Source organism: Pogonomyrmex barbatus, unplaced genomic scaffold (genome assembly GCF_055798465.1).
Source record: "Pogonomyrmex barbatus isolate J1 unplaced genomic scaffold, ASM5579846v1 scaffold3, whole genome shotgun sequence".
NCBI classification, from domain to species: Eukaryota; Metazoa; Arthropoda; class Insecta; order Hymenoptera; family Formicidae; genus Pogonomyrmex; species Pogonomyrmex barbatus.
The window spans coordinates 6,965,828-6,984,708 of NW_028297127.1; the positions used below are offsets into that span (position 1 = coordinate 6,965,828).

General features: G+C 30.8%; 2 protein-coding genes across 2 annotated transcripts; one reads left to right on the forward strand and one right to left on the reverse strand.

Moving 5' to 3' along the window:
• The first annotated feature begins 1,126 nt into the window (after window positions 1-1,126).
• LOC105429200 (putative ATP-dependent RNA helicase DDX10) lies at window positions 1,127-4,837 on the forward strand. Its single transcript, XM_011642027.3, has 12 exons — window positions 1,127-1,359; window positions 1,435-1,626; window positions 1,704-1,976; window positions 2,066-2,187; window positions 2,267-2,468; window positions 2,541-2,703; window positions 2,835-3,018; window positions 3,098-3,274; window positions 3,349-3,581; window positions 3,667-3,860; window positions 4,031-4,425; window positions 4,498-4,837. The coding sequence occupies exons 1-12, from the start codon at window positions 1,261-1,263 to the stop codon at window positions 4,619-4,621; spliced, it is 2,358 nt and encodes a 785-aa protein (XP_011640329.2). The 5' UTR covers window positions 1,127-1,260; the 3' UTR covers window positions 4,622-4,837.
• On the reverse strand, window positions 4,635-7,690 carry Idh3g (Isocitrate dehydrogenase (NAD(+)) 3 non-catalytic subunit gamma). The gene is made up of 3 exons (XM_011642028.3): window positions 7,547-7,690; window positions 7,230-7,462; window positions 4,635-6,261 (listed from the first exon to the last, which is right to left on the reverse strand). Exons 2-3 carry the CDS (start codon window positions 7,443-7,445, stop codon window positions 5,323-5,325), a joined length of 1,155 nt encoding a protein of 384 aa, XP_011640330.2. The 5' UTR covers window positions 7,446-7,462; window positions 7,547-7,690; the 3' UTR covers window positions 4,635-5,322.
• Between the last annotated feature and the right edge of the window lie 11,191 nt (window positions 7,691-18,881).

Below are 18,881 nucleotides of genomic sequence, written 5' to 3' on the forward strand. Positions count from 1 at the left end.
CATATATCAAATATTCTTTTTTATAAGACTGTTTGACAATTTTCTTCGTTTTATTATTGAATACGTATTTATATGCAAGTTTAAGAAGAGCTCTTTATATAGCGAAAAACACAATGTGGTCAGTGACCGACACACTAGTTATTATGAACTTTGACATCTCATATCCTCATTGATCGCATTCTGACTAATGCATTCTGTCTAATATCTCGATATCTCTCTCCTTTTCTTAAACATGTACAAAGATTTAATATATTTATAACATTACTCAATTATTATTTTGGAATCGTTTGTAATTTGTTTGCAAATTTTTGAAATATTTAAAAATACTGATAGTTACGATAATAATTTTAATTATTTTATTATTTTTATACTGTGCAATTAATTGTCATAGATAAATTAAAGAAACTTTTTATACATCAGATCATTTGTATTTTATATAAGGAGTTTTAGGCCCGATTTCACCAACGTAGATTTACTTTAATCTCGGTTTAACTTGCTCTTCATTTTTTTCTAATTCTTAGAACTAGAAAGAGTTAAGTTGAACCGTGATTAAAGTTAATCTATGTTGATGGAATTGGGCATTAAAGTATAATTGAGAAGATTTGACAGCCATTTGAATAATTTAAATTAAATATTTTTAAATTAAAAGAAGAAAAATATAGATATGCACGCCATCTCTAGGCATGTGTCTCGTATCTTTTCATGACGAGAGAAATACAGTAACTGTTTGCACTTTTTGCACTCAAAAAGAGCTGGTTTCATATTTCTAATTAAATTTAAGAATTGCTAATTGCAAATTGATGTATTATATTTTTCTTGTTTATTTTCTGAAAATTATAGTTTATAGTTATATATATGGTTATATTATAGTTTATTTATGTAAAATATAATATTTTTTAATAATAATTAATACCTTTAATTAAAATAAATAAAAGATTAAATTAAGGATTGCCATTGCAATTTTTAAATTTAATCGACTGTTAAAAGGCTTATTTTTTTTAATTGAACTTTTTGCACCGTTTGTCTTTTCTCTTTTTCTATTTATATTAGAGAAAAAAAAAGGGAAAACAAAATCGATGTAAAAAGTCCAATTAAGAAGGCTTTAGATGTTTCTAGTCATGTGTATTGGCATGCTGCGCATGCGCATGAAACACCACGCACGTGGAGCAAAACAAGGCAGGAAGAAATCGGTACACAAATTGCGTGTTCTTTCAAGAATGAAGTAGCATTCGAAATAGCTGAATAAACGCAAAGAAATAAATGACTATGGCGAATAAAAAGAAGGTAAAGGCTTATGTGAAAAAGAAACATACGCCAGAAAGTAAAATAATCGAGGCGCTGCAGTCCAAGTATAATGCTGTAAGTACATGAGCTCAATAATCTCAATAATAATACGTAAAGAGATACAAAACTGATTGTAATGCGAAATTTTAGATAGACGTTACGAAGACAACAAAGTTCAGCGATCTCCCTTTATCGAGGATTACTCTAAAGGGTTTAACGGAAAACAATTATGTCGAAATGACGGATATTCAGAGACAAAGCATTGGTTTGGCTTTGCAAGGCAATGATATTTTAGGAGCTGCGAAAACTGGCAGTGGCAAAACATTGGCTTTTCTCGTTCCAGTATGAATTATATCAATTTTTCGTCATACATTGTCTTTCATTCTTACTAGGGATTATGATATGATATATTATTTCAGGTTTTAGAAATCTTATATTGTAAACAATGGGCAAGACTGGATGGCTTGGGTGCATTAATTATCACGCCGACAAGAGAGCTAGCATATCAGATATATGAAACGTTGCGGAAAGTGGGTCAGCACCATGATATTTCAGCGGGTTTGATTATAGGAGGAAAGGATTTGAAATTCGAAAAGAAACGTATGGATCAGTGCAATGTGGTTATATGTACGCCAGGGCGTTTGCTCCAACATATGGATGAAAATCCATTGTTCAATTGTGTAAATATGCAGGTAGTTGTTAAATAATTTCTTTGTTCTTAATTAAGTGAATTGTATGCTTTTGAAGAAGAAAAAATTAAAAAAGATGCGACTATTTGTAGATATTGGTGTTGGATGAAGCAGATCGTTGTTTGGATATGGGCTTTGAGAAGACTATGAATTCTATTATTGAAAATTTACCACCTAAAAGGCAGACCTTGCTGTTTTCCGCGACTCAGACAAAGTAGGTATTGAACGATAATTAGAATTAGAATTTTACATTGGGATTGGTTATTATATATATATATTTTTTTTTGTATTAGATCTGTAAAAGATCTGGCAAGGTTAAGTCTTAAGGATCCATTATATGTATCTGTGCACGAGCACTCTGTGCACACAACACCAGAAGGTCTACAACAAAGTTACATTGTGTGTTCGTTAGAAGATAAAATGGCGATGCTGTGGTCCTTTATAAAAAATCACATGAAACAGAAGATCATTGTGTTCTTCTCTAGCTGTAAACAAGTAATTATTTTTTTATATTTCGACGATTTGTCATTATGAACTGACAATTAGTTTATTATAAATCGATTTTAGGTAAAGTATGTGTATGAAGCATTCTGTCGATTGCGTCCCGGTGTCAGTTTATTAGCGCTTTATGGCACACTTCATCAGCTAAGAAGAATGAGTATTTATGAATCATTTTGCAAAAAGCAGCATGCTGTTTTATTCGCAACTGACATTGCTGCTCGTGGATTAGGTAACTAAATCCTGCTTCAAAATTAAAATTGTGTTTAGATTCATTATTTAAATTTCTATATTAAAGTCTACAATTTTCCTTGATTTCATTGCGTAATTTTGTTTCAACTATAAAAATTATACAATTTGTAGATTTTCCTGCTGTAAATTGGGTAATTCAAATGGATTGTCCAGAAGATGTTAATGCCTACATACACAGAGCAGGCAGAACTGCCAGATTTAAAAGTGGCGGCGAGTCTCTTTTGGTATTGTTACCATCCGAAGAAATGATAATTGAGAGACTCAAACAACGTAAAATCCCAATAAATATGATAAAGTAAGATTTCTTTGTGTTATATATAAATATTTAGTCTAACGTATGCTTACATCCATTATTTATCTATTCTTATGTTTAGAATTAATCCAAATAAGCTACAGTCGCCGCATCGTAAGCTTGAAGCTTTGTTGGCGCGAGATGTAGCATTGAAAGAAACAGCTCAGAGAGCTTTTGTAGCGTATGTTAGATCGGTTTTCCTAATGAAGGATAAAGAGATCTTCAATGTGCATGCATTAAATACGGATGCATATGCCAAGTAAGCACTTAGGAAGTTATTCGTTGTTGAATTCGAATCATATGAGATTTTTTCATAATAAAATTTTTTTACAGATCATTAGGTTTAGCTATACCTCCGAGAATTCGATTTTTACAAAGAATGCAGAAGAAAATGTCAACTAATAATAATGTTAAGAATGAAAAAGGAATAGATCAAATTTCAACTAATTCGATAGATGACAGCGAACAGGAAGATAGTGGAGACAGCTCTGATGAAAATATTCACAATAATAAAAATAATAACGAAAAAGTAGTTACAGAAGAGGACAATGCTGTTCTTCAATTTGGTAAAATAAAAAAAAATTATTTTGTAACAATTCCTATTATAAAAAAGGTTTGAATTTTTATATGTAATTACACATTTATTTTTAGATGATAGTGATGACGAAGATATATTAACTATAAAGAGGAAAAATATAGATATCGATGATATTCCAATGACAGAGAATGATGATAAAAAAACTTCGAACAAAAAGAAAGCTGTCACAAAAGTCGCATTGGCTAAGAAGATTCTTAGGAAAAAGATTGTACCCAATAAGAAAACTATGTTCGACGATGAGGGACAAGTCAGGATTATTTTATATATATATATTTATATATTATATATATATATATTTTATATATATATATATTTATATATATATATATATATATATATATATATATAAATTATTTATATAAATTTCTAGAATCGTATAAAATTTGTCATATTTATTCGTAAAAAAATATGTTCTAGGAATTAATTGATTCTGCCAAAATGAAAATGTCGGAAATAGCACGGCAGTACGAAAATGAAATCGATTCTGGTATTAATATCGAGATGGCTAAGCAAGTCTTGCGCGAGGAGGATCAATACGACAAGCGAAGATTCAGAGAAAAAGTTAAAGAAAAACATAGAGAAGAAAAGAGAAAATTGAAAGCTGCTAAAAAGACTGAGACAAATAAAGAAGAGGGTGAAGATGCAGGCGATAATCATGATAGCGAAAGTGAGACTAATGATGGTCCGGATCTCTCATGGTTACCTGATCCAGATAAGATATATGGCAAGCAACAAAGTGGAGACGAAGAAGCGTTAATTGTTAACGAGTCTGAAGAAGATGAAGAGTCTGAGGAAGAAAGCGTGTTTCACAGGTAAAAATCGCATTACTTGTCTCTACAAATAAGAATGATTCGAAAATTCGATTTGATAATTATCTTTTACAGGCCATCCAAAAGAAAATTGATGACGCAAAAAGAACATAAAGAAATAAAGAAGAAACGAAAAGTATCGGATATTGCCGATTTACAGGCTGATGAGGAATTAGCATTGCAACTGTTGCAGAATTAGTATCGAGTGCATATTTAGAGAAATGTAAATTTATACATTTTATTTATACGAATACGGCGGGATATATACACTTTACAACGTAATGATTATCTTAACAGTAAAGTGTAATTTTACATTGTGTCAAAGTTTTAAATTCAACTAGATAAAATTGTACTAAGGCGGCATATACGAATATTTGTCGACTTAATAAATTATGATCATATTTTTTTACACAGACGCGCAAGTGTCGGTGAGTATTCTTGTAATGATAATAATACAATGTAACAAGTACTTTACATTTCATACAAGTTACTCTTATCATAACGATAATTACAATATTTGGTAAATTTATCTAGGAACTGCTACTACTTATAATGTACATTGAATTATTTTACAAATTTCGATTATTGAACAGGCTAATATATTACAGAGCATATTGATCTATAGAAATCCGACCAATTATTTAAGAACAATGATCAAATAACGATTTTGTGAAAGAGAAATTCTCGCAGTTTCAAGCCAGTAGACATCACGTTATATTGTCGGAACGTTTTTTTATCATAATTGCCCTAGCTATATCTTAACATTTACATTCTTTATGTTATTTCACTAGAAATCACACATCACAAGATTCTTGGTATATGCATTTTGAATTCGCCACTCGCGGCTGCTACAAGAGATTTCGATCAGAATAAAAATTTTCAGTCTTTTTTGATTTTTCTTTAAGCTGTTGCGATTTTGATATGTTTCAAAATGTTATCAACAACGTCTCGGCTTGTAGCGCTGCCGCCGAGATCACGGGTATGAATTCCTTGATTGAGAGTCTTGTTGATCGCATTTTGGATGATGGTAGCGTGATGTTTATGGTCTAGATGACGTAGCATGTCGACTGCTGCATTCAACATCGCAATAGGATTCGCGATGTTCTTACCGGCAATGCTGGTGCCAGTGTTACGAGTGCCTGGCTCAAAAACTGTGTAATGATCGCCGTAGTTTTTACCAGCTAGCAGCCCAGCGCCGCCCAATAGACCACACACCACGTTCGACACGATGGCGCCATAAAGATTAGTCGTTAACATGACATCGAACTGATGCGGATTCGACACAAGCTGCATGCAACAATTATCAATAATCATATCGTTATGGATGATGTCGGGGTAATTCTTGGCGACTCGCCGCGAGATTTCCAAGAAGAGTCCATCCGACAGCTTCATGATGTTTGCCTTATGAATCGTCGTGACTTTCTTTCGGCCGTTTCTCTTAGCATACTCGAATGCGTAACGAGCAACACGTTCCGAGTTCGAGCTCGTGATAACCTTCATGCTTTCGATAACACCATTGACACTTTCGTGTTCCAACATGGAATACTCGCCCTCAGTATTCTGCCTCACTATAACGATGTCGATATTCTTCTGGTGGCAGTTCACGCCTGGATAAGAAACGCAGTGCAGAACGTTCACGTAAAGATCGAGCTCATTTCGCAGAGCGACATTTCGAGAAATAACGCCAGCTTCTGTGCTGCGAGTTTCTATATTTCCCTTCAGGGCCACGCCATTTCTACGTATCGACATAATTGCGTAATCCAAATCGACATTGTCATCCGCATTTGGATCAATCTCGACATCTTCAAAGTCCACAGGCACACCAGCATATTTAAAGACCTACAATTATGCATACATGAATACATTGAACTTGTATAAAAATATATTTTGAATAGATTTTATAGAATTTTGTTACATACAGTATAATTATTTTGTCCCATTTTATTTTAAATGATTCTTACAAATATTAATCAGTATTACAATTAATATTAAAATAATTATTTATATGTTATATATTTTAATAATTTATTTATTGGATTAATATAAATATCAGTTAATTTATATCTATTAAAATATGAAATCATGATTTTCTATGTTAAAAATATCTTAAATTTATAAAAACCATGAATTCTATTTCTTTAATAAAATAAGTTAATAAAATTTTTGTAATGTATTGTTAAGATAATTGCTTTAATTTGTTCTATGATGTGTTAAATAATGTATTGTTAATTAGGTAAAATATCTTAGATATATTTTCAAGATAGATTACAGAAAATAAAATAATAACATAGTTGTTGACTGATTGTTATATTGATATTTTTTAAATTTAATACAGATCTATAAAGTTTAATCTATAATAAGTGTAGCAAGCTTTTAGCTCTTTGCTTTAAGCTAAAACATTTCTGGTAAAAAATATTCACTTTGAATGAGTAATAATGATTACTGAGCGTTTGCTCAATCATTGTGCTTATTAAATGCAACCATAGCACCCATGCAAACCATTATAGCATTGTAATGTAATACAAACATAATAATATATAGTATGCTGTATGATCTGTAAGAACTATGGTTGCATTTAATAAGCACAATGATTGAGCAAACGCTCAGTAATCATCATTATTCATTTAAAGTGAATATTTTTGTATGTGTAATACAAGCAAGGAAGATAAAATGAACTCTAGCACAAACTTAATGTAATATAAATTTTTGCTGTATTATTAGCTTTAGATAAAAGATCGATGAGAAATTTGTGTCTGATGTACTCCATATCATAAATAGCATAAATCTATGAAACAAGATCTATATACCTCCTTTACATAAGACATCAACTCAGGTCCGATACCAGCACCAGGCAGCATGGTGACGGTGTGTCTCCCACCGTAGTGGGCCTTTGGTATGGGCATCACTTTCCTGATAGTAGGAGTCTTGTGCTGGATGTCGAAACCTGATAAGGAGGCGCATCGTTGGCTTTGAAATATCACGGATTTAGGTTTCAGGTATCTCAAGATCGAACGGGCAGCCATCTCGCTGTATTGTTTCGCTGTAAATATAATACGAGACAATCTCTTCAACCGTTGTCAAGCCATGAAAATTGCTCAAACAGGTGCTGTTACTCGATACATACCGTTACTCTGCAAGTGTTATTTTAACGTGTTTCAACGACACCCTGCGTCTACAAAAGACTTTGCCAATAACACGCCAGACCTGCCACACCGGAAAATACGGCGGTTTGTACAAACTGTAACCAGTGCTGCCAAAATTGATACAATTATGAAATTTGACATATTACTGGACTACTGGTTCCAAAAATTCCAAAACATCCTTTTCGAGAAAAATTTTATATAATATGGTATAATATGGATATAATATGGTATTACATAATTCGAATAAATTTTGGTAATTATTTAAAATAGCCTTGTCACCTCTGATTTTGATAAAAGCTGATTTTGATTGAGCTCAATCGACGCGGTTTCAAAATAAAAGAATCTGGCAGGAAAACGCGACGATCTGCCTCGCAAATCGAGATATTAAGCGTTAAAATTGACCACTTTTTTGGTCAGGAAATCTTGGTCATAGCAGAGAGAAGCCTGACAGCGGACACGTCCGCGATTTAGCTGTAACTTTATTATTTTGAAGCGCCTCTATGTCCATAAACTACGTAACCAATGTCCATGATCCTGTAGGTAATGTCCACGATTGCGTGGTTCTCATTCGCGCTATGTCCACGATTTTGTGGTTTTGTTCCGTGCTATGTGCAGGAGTGACAGTTAGTTAGATAAAGAGAAATCGATCAATCTCTATCCGTCCTTGTCTCACAAAATCGTGGGCATTTAAAACGTAACGATTACAGCATTTAATGTTGAGTTATCAAAAGACGTTGTAGAGGGTCTGGTATTAGTTAGATATTATTCGAATTATTTGAATATTGTTGAATATTTCGTTTGATACACGTTGTAGATATCGCGGCCTTCAAAATTGTTTACGTGTCGTGACTGTGGTATGACGCGCCGTGTTTACGACACTCCACGTGTTATCATTCTTTATTCGGCGTTCGTACGAACGGGTAGCGGCGCGTATCGTTTCGCGTTTCCTTCCTTCATTGTTAAATGATATCAAACGTTGCCACGTATCACATGAATATAATAAGTAAATGCTTATCAACTATTGATAACTATTGATTGATTAACTATTCATAAACGTGTATCGAAACAATATCTTTTTAATAATAAGTATATGCGCATATATCGCGCGACTTGTTTCTTTAAAATTTATGACTTTTTGTAAATGATAACCCCTCCGATGGGTACGGCCTTGACGTGGCGGAGGGGCTGAGTATTCCGAGGGGTTTCGTACCCCAAAGACGAAGAAGCCAACAGTATTATTAATAATTCAACAATATTACAAATAATATCTAACTTACACGAAATACTATATAGTTTTTAATGATCGAACATTAAATAATGTATATAAAATATCCTTTTGATACGCTTGTTAATCATTAATCTGACAGTTCATTCACTCATTTAAATCAGCGGTGAGAATGTTGATTAAAAATCGATGACAATTGCGTATATTATTAATATCTTATTAATAGCATTAATATCATCCAACGGTAATATTAATGTTATTAATAATATTAATAACACACGTAATAGTCGTCGATTCACAAGCATATCGCGAATACTCTCTAATGAAATATATTTAACACGTTATTTAATGTTCGGTAAAAGATGTAGTTTCGTGTGAGTTAGATATTATTTGTAATATTGTGAAATATTTCGTCGTAGTCATTGATGGGGCTGACTTGAGAAATGTTTACGCGGCGCGTAGCGCGCTCCATTGTGTACGTACGGCGAATCGTGTTTATAAGTCGTTGACCGTGTTATCATTCATTCATCGGCATTCGTACGGACAAGTCGCGGTGCGCGTCGCTCCGCATTTCTTTAAACTAAACGTTGTTATAACTTACGAAATAAAATATCTTGTGTAATAATAAATGCTTATTAACTGATATGATTCACGATTCGTAAGCGTACCGAAATGAGAAACAAGATTTTATATATATATACATATTTCGCGACTTATTCCTTTGAAATTCATAACTTTTTGTAAATAATACCCCTCTAATGGGTACGGCCTTGACGTGGCAGAGGGGCTCAGTATTCCGAGGGGTTATTTAAGCAGTACTGTTAATCGGCGAAATGACTTGCCGATTAACTTGTGCTGCTTGAGTATGTACCCCAAAGACGAAGAAGCTAACTAGTACCTAGTTGCACTATTATTAGTAACATTATAATACATAATATTAACGTTAAGTAATATCACTGTTATTAATAATATACTAATACAGCATAGCCACGAGTCGTGAAATGGCTCTTATGTGGCAAACCTTAATTGATGCGTTTGACGCATTAATTATAATCGTCGGTTTTTAACCGACATTCCGCCGCCGATTTAATTATGAATGAACGAACTGCAGCCAGTTCGTCGCGTCGCGCGTTTGCTTCGGGAGTGCCGTACCAGTGAACGGACTAAAAGACTTTTCCTCGCTCTGCGAGGGCTGAGTTTGAGAAATATCATAGTTCGAGTCGGTCGAGTCGCACTGTCAAGGGGTGCAGGGAGCGCGGGATCTCATTGAGGCGGAGTCGGCTACGTCTTCACGCCACGTGCGCCGCGGCACTGGTGATGCCGGCTGTGAATGTTACACGCACTCGCTACCGCTTGATGTGTTGTGTTTCGCACAGTTGCAATCTGCATTAAACGGCTAATTGAGAACACGCTCTGTCTTCGACAAGTGGTTCGGTCCCAATCGGGTAAGATTTCAATCGGCTGACTTGTTTTCGTCGCTTATTCTCTTGATTTCTTATTTTCGATACAGCATTGCCACGAGTCGTGAAAGGGCTCCTATGTGGCGCGTGCGTTTCGCGCACTGACATACGCGATTATATAAGCGCGTATTAGTCTGGAGCGCGCGGACTATTTCTCATTTTCGACACAGCATTGCCACGAGTCGTAAAAGGGCTCCTATGTGGCGCGTGCGATTATTTAATCGCCAACGGCCTTTATTTTCCTTTCCTTAATACCTTATCCTTTCCCTTCTTAAACAAATCGCGTTTAATCTGACCCGATCAGAGCTTAGTTCGGGCGGTTATCGCGTGTGCCGAGAGGCTGGATCCCAGTTGTCCGATTGTCTAGATTGTTAGGCATCGGCGGTGGGTACCTTCTCTCTCGTCACATCTACCAGCCTTCTCGATAGCCCGGGTGACTTTTGATATCACGTGTATGGTATCCGCCCTGGTGATTCGACCTGAACCGTTGGCTATGCGATGGTTGAGTCAATTTTAAACGTAATTTCTAAGAAACAAGAGACGTCGGATTCAAGTCAGTCGATTCGTCTTCTTCCGCTTCGGTCCTAGCCTTTGCTTGAAGAGTTACCGTGTGTTCCGAAAAGCTCACCGACTCGGATGCTGACTGGACCGACGGAACTTGATATTTTCACGGGCAGCAAAAATTAGTCCGCGCGCGATTATAATAATTCGCGAGTGTTTTTCGCGAGTGTCCTATGCTGCGAGGACATCCGACGACCCGACACCTTGAGAGGAGGAGGAGGCTTAGGAGAAGCATCGGGCATCGGCGGAGCAACCTTGCGGTAAGCATACATTTTTTTGTCAAGATGAAATGATTTCTTTTCTCATTAATTTGGGTCACTGAATTTCGATAATTTAAAATTTATAGTTTGGGAAAGAAAAATAATTTAAAGTTTAATATCAATTTACTTCTATAAAGATCTTTTTTGAAAATTATTTTTGAAAATTATTTATTAATTATTAATTATTAATTATTTTAATAAATATCTAATTGAAAAATAAATAGATTCGATATACGTAAAAATTTTTAAAGCATCTATTGTTTCGAGCGCTGCTATAATTTAAATTCTCTTTGTATGTTACAGAATCATCGTAGCTACGTTGCAGATTAACTCCGTTGTTGCGCATCGGGTTGGTGAGTGATAAATTTTTTATACTGGAGTAACAAATCTGTGAAACTTATATTAGACTACTTTTATGTATTTATTATTAAAGTATTGCAGTTATATTTTCATAGATTTGTTGCCCAAAATGGATAAATTTAAATAGTTTGGGATTATATATTTAATCTTGGTATGACACTATTTAATGATTGATATTGTAATGCACTTGTACAAACACAAATAGAGTTCTTCATATTAATTTCATTATTTTATATTATTTTTTATATTTCATTTGCGTATTAATTGCTGAAAATTATCAAATGATCTCGCAAGAAAGTATAATTAAAATACGTAAAAATTTAATTGTTTTAAGAAATTAAATACTTATAAAGTAATATATAAAGTAATATAAATATTTTAAAAATATTAGAGTTTAAGTAAGTTTTTGGAAATATATTAATATAGAATTTATTAAGCTTATTAAATTTTCGAAATAAATAGAAACACAACAATAATAATTGAAATGGCACAAAACCGTATAAAAGAAATTCAATTAGTATTCTTTAAAAATATTAAATTTTTATTTTAAATATTTTTATAGTATATCTCAATATAAATGAAGAAATATAAATGGAAATATAAAATATAAATATAACTATGACTCTCTAAATTGGATTACTATGGCTTAAAGACCACAGTAATCTTCGAGGTCCGATCGCCACTGTCTGAATTGACTGGACATTGTGTCTAGGACTATCCTAGATTGAGCACACTAGACTAACAGCTCAGTCGGGGCAGGGATTAACTGGAGGTCACGGTCCTCCGACCTATCCTGAGCCCACATTCTAGGCGTACGAGACCTTCGGGAAATCTCTATTGCGTCTATACTGCAAGCTGTCCAATGGAGGCTTAAAGTAGTCTGAGAGTAAGCATGTACTCTCGCCTTCCGGAGGAAACGTGCCCTTGCAGAGAAGGTTTGTCAGGTGTCCTGGCTTTACGAAGTCCAGTGCGCCGGGCTGGCGTTGTTGTTTGGATCCGTGAGTCCTAGCGGCCTGGAAACCGCGTCGTGCTGGTGCCTATTGATATTTGGGCATGTGTCGTGAGGGTTGGAATGAAAAGAGAGTCATAGTTTATATTTATATGAAATAAGAATATCAATGAACATATTATGTGTATTTTTTATTTATTACCCATCTTTCCTCTTCCCATATTTTAATACCAAGATTAAATATTTAAATCGGTACATAAAAGATATATATATGTGTGTGTGTGTGTGTGTGTGTGTGTGTGTGTGTGTGTGTGTGTGTGTGTGTGTGTGTGTGTGTGTGTGTGTGTGTGTGTGTGTGTGTGTGTGTGTGTGTGTGTGTGTGTGTGTGTGTGTGTGTGTGTGTGTGTGTGTGTGTGTGTGTGTGTGTGTGTGTGTGTGTGTGTGTGTGTGTGTGTGTGTGTGTGTGTGTGTGTGTGTGTGTGTGTGTGTGTGTGTGTGTGTGTGTGTGTGTGTGTGTGTGTGTGTGTGTGTGTGTGTGTGTGTGTGTAGTATATATGTATGAAACTCAGAATTTTTTTAGTAATGTATATTATAAACATAAGTGAATGTTTGTAAACATTCAGATTACAAATTATATAATAAACGTGCCGATTTGATCCTAATCATGTTTAATCTATCCATTTATATAATTAATAATTTGACTGGTAAGTTAAAGCAAAATTTAATATGACGTGAGATTCAGTAAATGTTTTGTCTCGCGGAATATAAATTGATAATTATAAATTATTAATTTACTTTTGTTTAAAATATATTATTTTGTAATGGAATCTTTGAAAGTTTATTTTTAATTTAAATCCTAATTTAATACAAGTATTGTTAATATATATTTACTTACATTATTTATTAAATTTATTATTACTATTATTATTATATTTGATGAATTATGTAGATACGATATCTAGTATTTAGAATTTATATCATAATATTTATGTAATATTGGCATGCTAATTATGCGAGAAGTTTATTATCTCGCTCGAATCTCACGTCATTCATTTTTTATAAATTTTTTATGTTGTTCTCATCTGACCCATACATTGAGAAAAAGATTTCTTTAGATTTAATAGTTCTATTTGTTTGACTTGAATTTGTTTAACTTAAACAACATAATTTTATATTAAAATTCAGTTTGTCGAATTAAGAGTTTTGTTTCGCTAGATTATACTACGTTGTTTAATAAAAAAAGACCATTATTTAAAGGAAATAAAATTTATTTTTGAACTAAATAATACTTTGGCTAAATTAAATATTGTTTTAATGAAAGAAAGAGATTTTTTAATAATGATAAAGTATAAAAAAAGAGCATTATTGTTTTTTAAACAATTTATTAAATAAATATTTTATTTTAAATAAAGCTATTTATTATTTGAAAAATCGAACAATCGAATTTATTGAATTAATAATTGATTTGTTTGGACTATTTCAAAAAATATATTTCTTTGAATCTAAAATTTATTAAATCAAACTAAATTATTCTCTCTGTATGGTGAGATTTAAATAAACGGTTTCAATCATATGCGAATAATTCGGACGAATTATATGGGTCTTAGATTTTCTTTTTCATTGAATACATTTTTCTTTGAATATATTAATTATATAGATTACAATCGTTTTTATATTTTTCTATTTTTATTATTATTGAATTAAAAAAATTTTTTTGTCATATGTAATAGAGTTTCTTTATTTTAAATCGAAGATTAATCACCGTATAAAAAAATGTGGTATTATTATATTAGTTTCAAAAATTCATATTTCATATTTTATTAATCTTGAATGGGCCTCGCGATTTCCTCACATGATTGTACCGTCGAGCGCGTGTCGATCAAAGAATCTGCTGGCATAATTAGCCAGTAATTGAAGAATAGCCTCCTTTCTTATTTCTGGTTATATATGGCCAGAAGTTCTGGCTATGTGGCCAAATCGACAATGGAGCAACGTGGCCAGGAGCAACGAAAAGTAGGTCCAATCTGGTCTGAAGAACTGCAAAAGTCAATATATATATATATATATATATATATATATATATATATCAATATATATATAATATCAATATATATATAATATCAATATATATATATAATATATATATATCAATATATATATATATATATATATATATATATATATATATTATAACTAAAATAAATAAAAATGAGTAAGTAGTAAGATTTTTATACATGCGATTTTTATACGTACGTTGCACGTTTTAGGGGGGACAAATGTTCTCTATGTCTGCACTATAGATAGTACTGTACTATTTATAGCTCTATGTAAATTCGAATGGGTAAGAATTCGGGTGGGAAAGAATTAAAACAAATAAGGAAATATTATAGTTTTTAAAAATTAATAATTATTAATAAATTTAAAAATTAAAAATTAATAATAATGATGAATTTATTATATTTAATTTTATTTAAATAAATTTATCATAAAATTATATTTATTATATTTTTTTATATAATTATATTATATAATTATATTTAAATGTAATTATAAAAAATTAATAAACGTTAATTAAAAATAATACGGGTAGGTAGGGATATAAAATCTTCAATTGGGTGTAGGGATATTAAAAAATTCGGGTAAGTAGGGTAATACTTTAAGAATTTATTTAATTTAATAATTTAAAAATTTGTTAATCTGTTTAAATTATTAATTATAAAAACTATTAATTGTAAAAAGAACAAAATATAATAAATAACATTCGGTTGGTATTTTAAACGCTTAATAATTTTCTTTTCTGAATTTAATTTCGTGACATGTATATATATAAATCTATCTATTATATTCTGTTCTTTAAATATATTCTTGGTTTATTGTATTGATTTCTTTAATTGTAAATAATGCATTAAAAATGTGTAACTTTGTAACTTTATATTGTATTATTTGGTACTAAAATTGTTAATTGTATTTAATTAATAAATATTAAAATAAATTAAAACATGCGTGCAAAAAAAGAGAACTGCCAATTAAAATTGGTAGGGATGGTGGAGGGCCTTTACAAATTCAGATTTTATTTGGTAAATATTCCGATTAAACAATAATAATTTTTGTTACCGAACAAATTACAAATTGTATTATTGTATTATGACATATTATGACATATTATGTTGTATTATGATGTATTATAGTATTGTATTGTGTTATGATGATTTCTTTTTTTCGTATTAAATTTTGTATTTTTATTGTATTTTTATTGAATATTATTGAATTATATTTTATATTGTATTTTATATAATAATTTTATTTTATATAATAATTTTTTTATATTGTATAAAAAATAATAAATATAAAAAAATTTTAAATATGCATATAAAGAAAAGAGGACCGCCAAGAATTGGCGGGGGTGGTGGAGGGCCTCTACAAATTGATCAGTTTCTAAAAACGCAAGAGAAATTATAGCATAGAAGTTTGCTATAACTAACGAGATTTGTTAGAATTGTGATAAATAATCAATACGACACATTTCCGATTTTGTGAGACAAGGATGGATAGAGATTGATCGTCCCTCCTTTATCTAACTAACTTTATCTAATTAACTCCTGTACATAGCACGGAACAAAACCCCAAAATCGTGGACATAGCACGAATGAGAACTACGCAATCGTGGATATTACCGTGGATGATACTTAAAGGTAACTCTTAACATGAAATTTAAATGATTCTGTACACCATAATAAATATACCTATCTCTTTCTCAGATGTATGCTTTCTCAGATGCCAAATAGTGATTTTTTTCCTCTACTGGACGCGACTGTCTTTTTACATAATCTCGTAGACCAAACGTGCCAGAATTGACGATCAGTGTATGAATATTACCACCAAGTGGATACGCAACGCAATTCCTCACAGAATTTATTGCAACTAGATATTTTTGTCGATGAAAATATTGAGACGATTTTTTTGCATATATACTATTGATGTTCTAGAAATGTATTAAATTTCAAAAATAAAAATAAATAGGATGATATTCTTTTATAAACAGAGTGTCTGATTTCTAGTATACCACTTATATGCATGCAGAATGAGTCAATTGAGCAGAAAAATCCTCAAAAATCTTTATTTTATGATTTTGACAATTTCGAGGATCTTCCTTCTCAGTTTGATTACCGTTACCTGCATACAAGCGATATATCATTAGGAATCAGACATTTTGTATAAAAATTTTTGCATGTATGTTGCTAGTATTGTCAATATAATCATACATTATTTATATCATTAAAAAAATTATTAAATAATTAAAAAACTTAATATTTTAAAATAATGTTTTAAAAATATTTAAAGCATGTCCTATTTTTATCAAAAAATACGAATAATAAGTATAACAAAAATCATATAAATATTTTCAATATTTTTGTATAACATACAACAAAACATTAAATATAAAGAGTCTTACGTATGTAATCCATTTTTATATTTTTAAAATCTACATATACTGTAATAAACACATATTGCACATTTTTTCTTTATGTACTTTCAAAAATATGAATTTGAGCAATTCTTCTTCATGTTACAACTTCATGTGTACAAGTATAATTAATTTCGTAAATTGATTTTATATTTGATACGTTATTTGCATTCTTAAAATGTAAGAACAAAACAGGTATTTAAGTTATCGTAAAAAGTTCTATTGTAAAATTATAAAATAACTTAATAATATTATCATCATAATTCGAGTATTGCATTATAAATTCATAATAATGTCATTTTAATAAACTCGTCGCAACACGTTAAAGTATACTGATTGGTCAAATAACTTATAAAATTTTGACTTCAGACGGTCTTTTTATCACTTCTATCTCACGATTTTCATCGACCCATTTGAAATAAGCATTACGTAATCTGCAAACCAATAAGAAACAAAATGGAGGATTTATTTCATCTCTTCTGTAAATTTTCTTTTATATATGTACAACATTGTAAAACTTCATTATACTTGTATAATTGCAAAATATTATAATATTTCTTAAATTAGGATTAGAATGCTTCTTATTTAATAAATGTAACTTTATTAACATAATATAGAGAACTTATTTAATATATTTTTTTATATAATTTATTTTTTATATAATTTTTATATAATTTATATAATTTTTTTTTCTGCAAATTTTTTAATCAAATTGAAGTTGATTTGTTTTTAACTTTTAAATTATTAACATTAATTATTTTCATCATTAAGCTTGTGTTATAAATAAATTTGAAATACGAACTTAGGAATAGAGAAACAGAGCTTAAAGTAAAGGAGTGAAATACGTTGATGATGGGAAATCCCATCATATTCATCTCACAGATCGCATACATGGAATATACCGCACATATGGAATATATATGTATATATGTATATGTCACGTGTATGAACTTCTTACTTTATATTCCTCACCTAAAGACTTCAGACTCCGTTTTTTTATTCGTAAATCCGTAATTTTAAATTAAATTAGAAACGTGACTTTGAGATTTATTTTATTAAATTTATATATTTTTCTATTAAACAAAATGACAAATAACTTAGATAACTCTTTGCAAGAAAAATACTATAATAAATATCAAATATATTTAACATTAAAATTAAGATAAATTATAATATTTTATATAAAGTATATAAGTAAGTATATAAGTAAAGATAATTGTTCGAACATACCCATTTGTGAGATCAGTCAGTAGTTTCCTCTCATATAATTTAGATAAAAGACACATAAATAAAAGTAAGATATTAGCAATGACGATTGTGATGGAAGTGCCAGGCTTTGAAAAACTAATAAATTTCCATGAAATTCCAAATAGAAAGATGTAACATATGTTGTAGTACATCAAAATTATTATTGCAAAAAAATTAACACAGAGTTTAAGAAGTACATTATAGAATGCGTGACATCTGCACCACTGCCAAAAGATAGATATTATATTATATATTTACTATTTCTTTTAATAGAATTGTTTACAATTAAATCGATAAATTAAAGCGCTTAAATTCTTAGGCAATATTAAAATTTATTTTTCGTATCAATTCACTGTTCTCTTTGACACGTCTCATGCTGTCTGTTATATTCGATTACATTGTAATTCATTCTATTACTAATAACAGCTTCATTAAGTTATAGAATAAGTAAATAACTTCATTAAGTTAAATAGTAAAGTGTTTTATAATTTATCATGTGAACAATATATTGAACAATATACACTAAATTCTATTTTAATATTTATCAGCATGATCAGAGTGTCATTTTAAGTATGTTAATTTGCACATTTTTTTATAAAATATATAATTATTTATTGCAAGAGACACTTTTGTTAAAATAAAATAACAATCCATTTTGGAAACATTTAATTCTTTTTAAAGCTTCCCAAACTATTTGACAAACATCTCGCGATTCTTAACTCTTTCATTATTACCGACTTACCATTATTAATGGTTTGTTTCTAAATCTTAGCGGAAAAGGAGTATTA

Coding starts and splice junctions, on each gene's coding strand:
- Idh3g (XM_011642028.3), bottom strand. CDS start 7,445: ATGGCTGCCCGTTCGATCTTGAGATACCTGAAACCTAAATCCGTGATA. Junction 6,262..7,229: donor TGATGTCTTATGTAAAGGAG/GTATATAGATCT, acceptor GCATAATTGTAG/GTCTTTAAATATGCTGGTGT.
- LOC105429200 (XM_011642027.3), top strand. CDS start 1,261: ATGACTATGGCGAATAAAAAGAAGGTAAAGGCTTATGTGAAAAAGAAA. Junction 1,627..1,703: donor CATTGGCTTTTCTCGTTCCA/GTATGAATTATA, acceptor ATATTATTTCAG/GTTTTAGAAATCTTATATTG. Junction 4,426..4,497: donor GAAGAAAGCGTGTTTCACAG/GTAAAAATCGCA, acceptor TATCTTTTACAG/GCCATCCAAAAGAAAATTGA.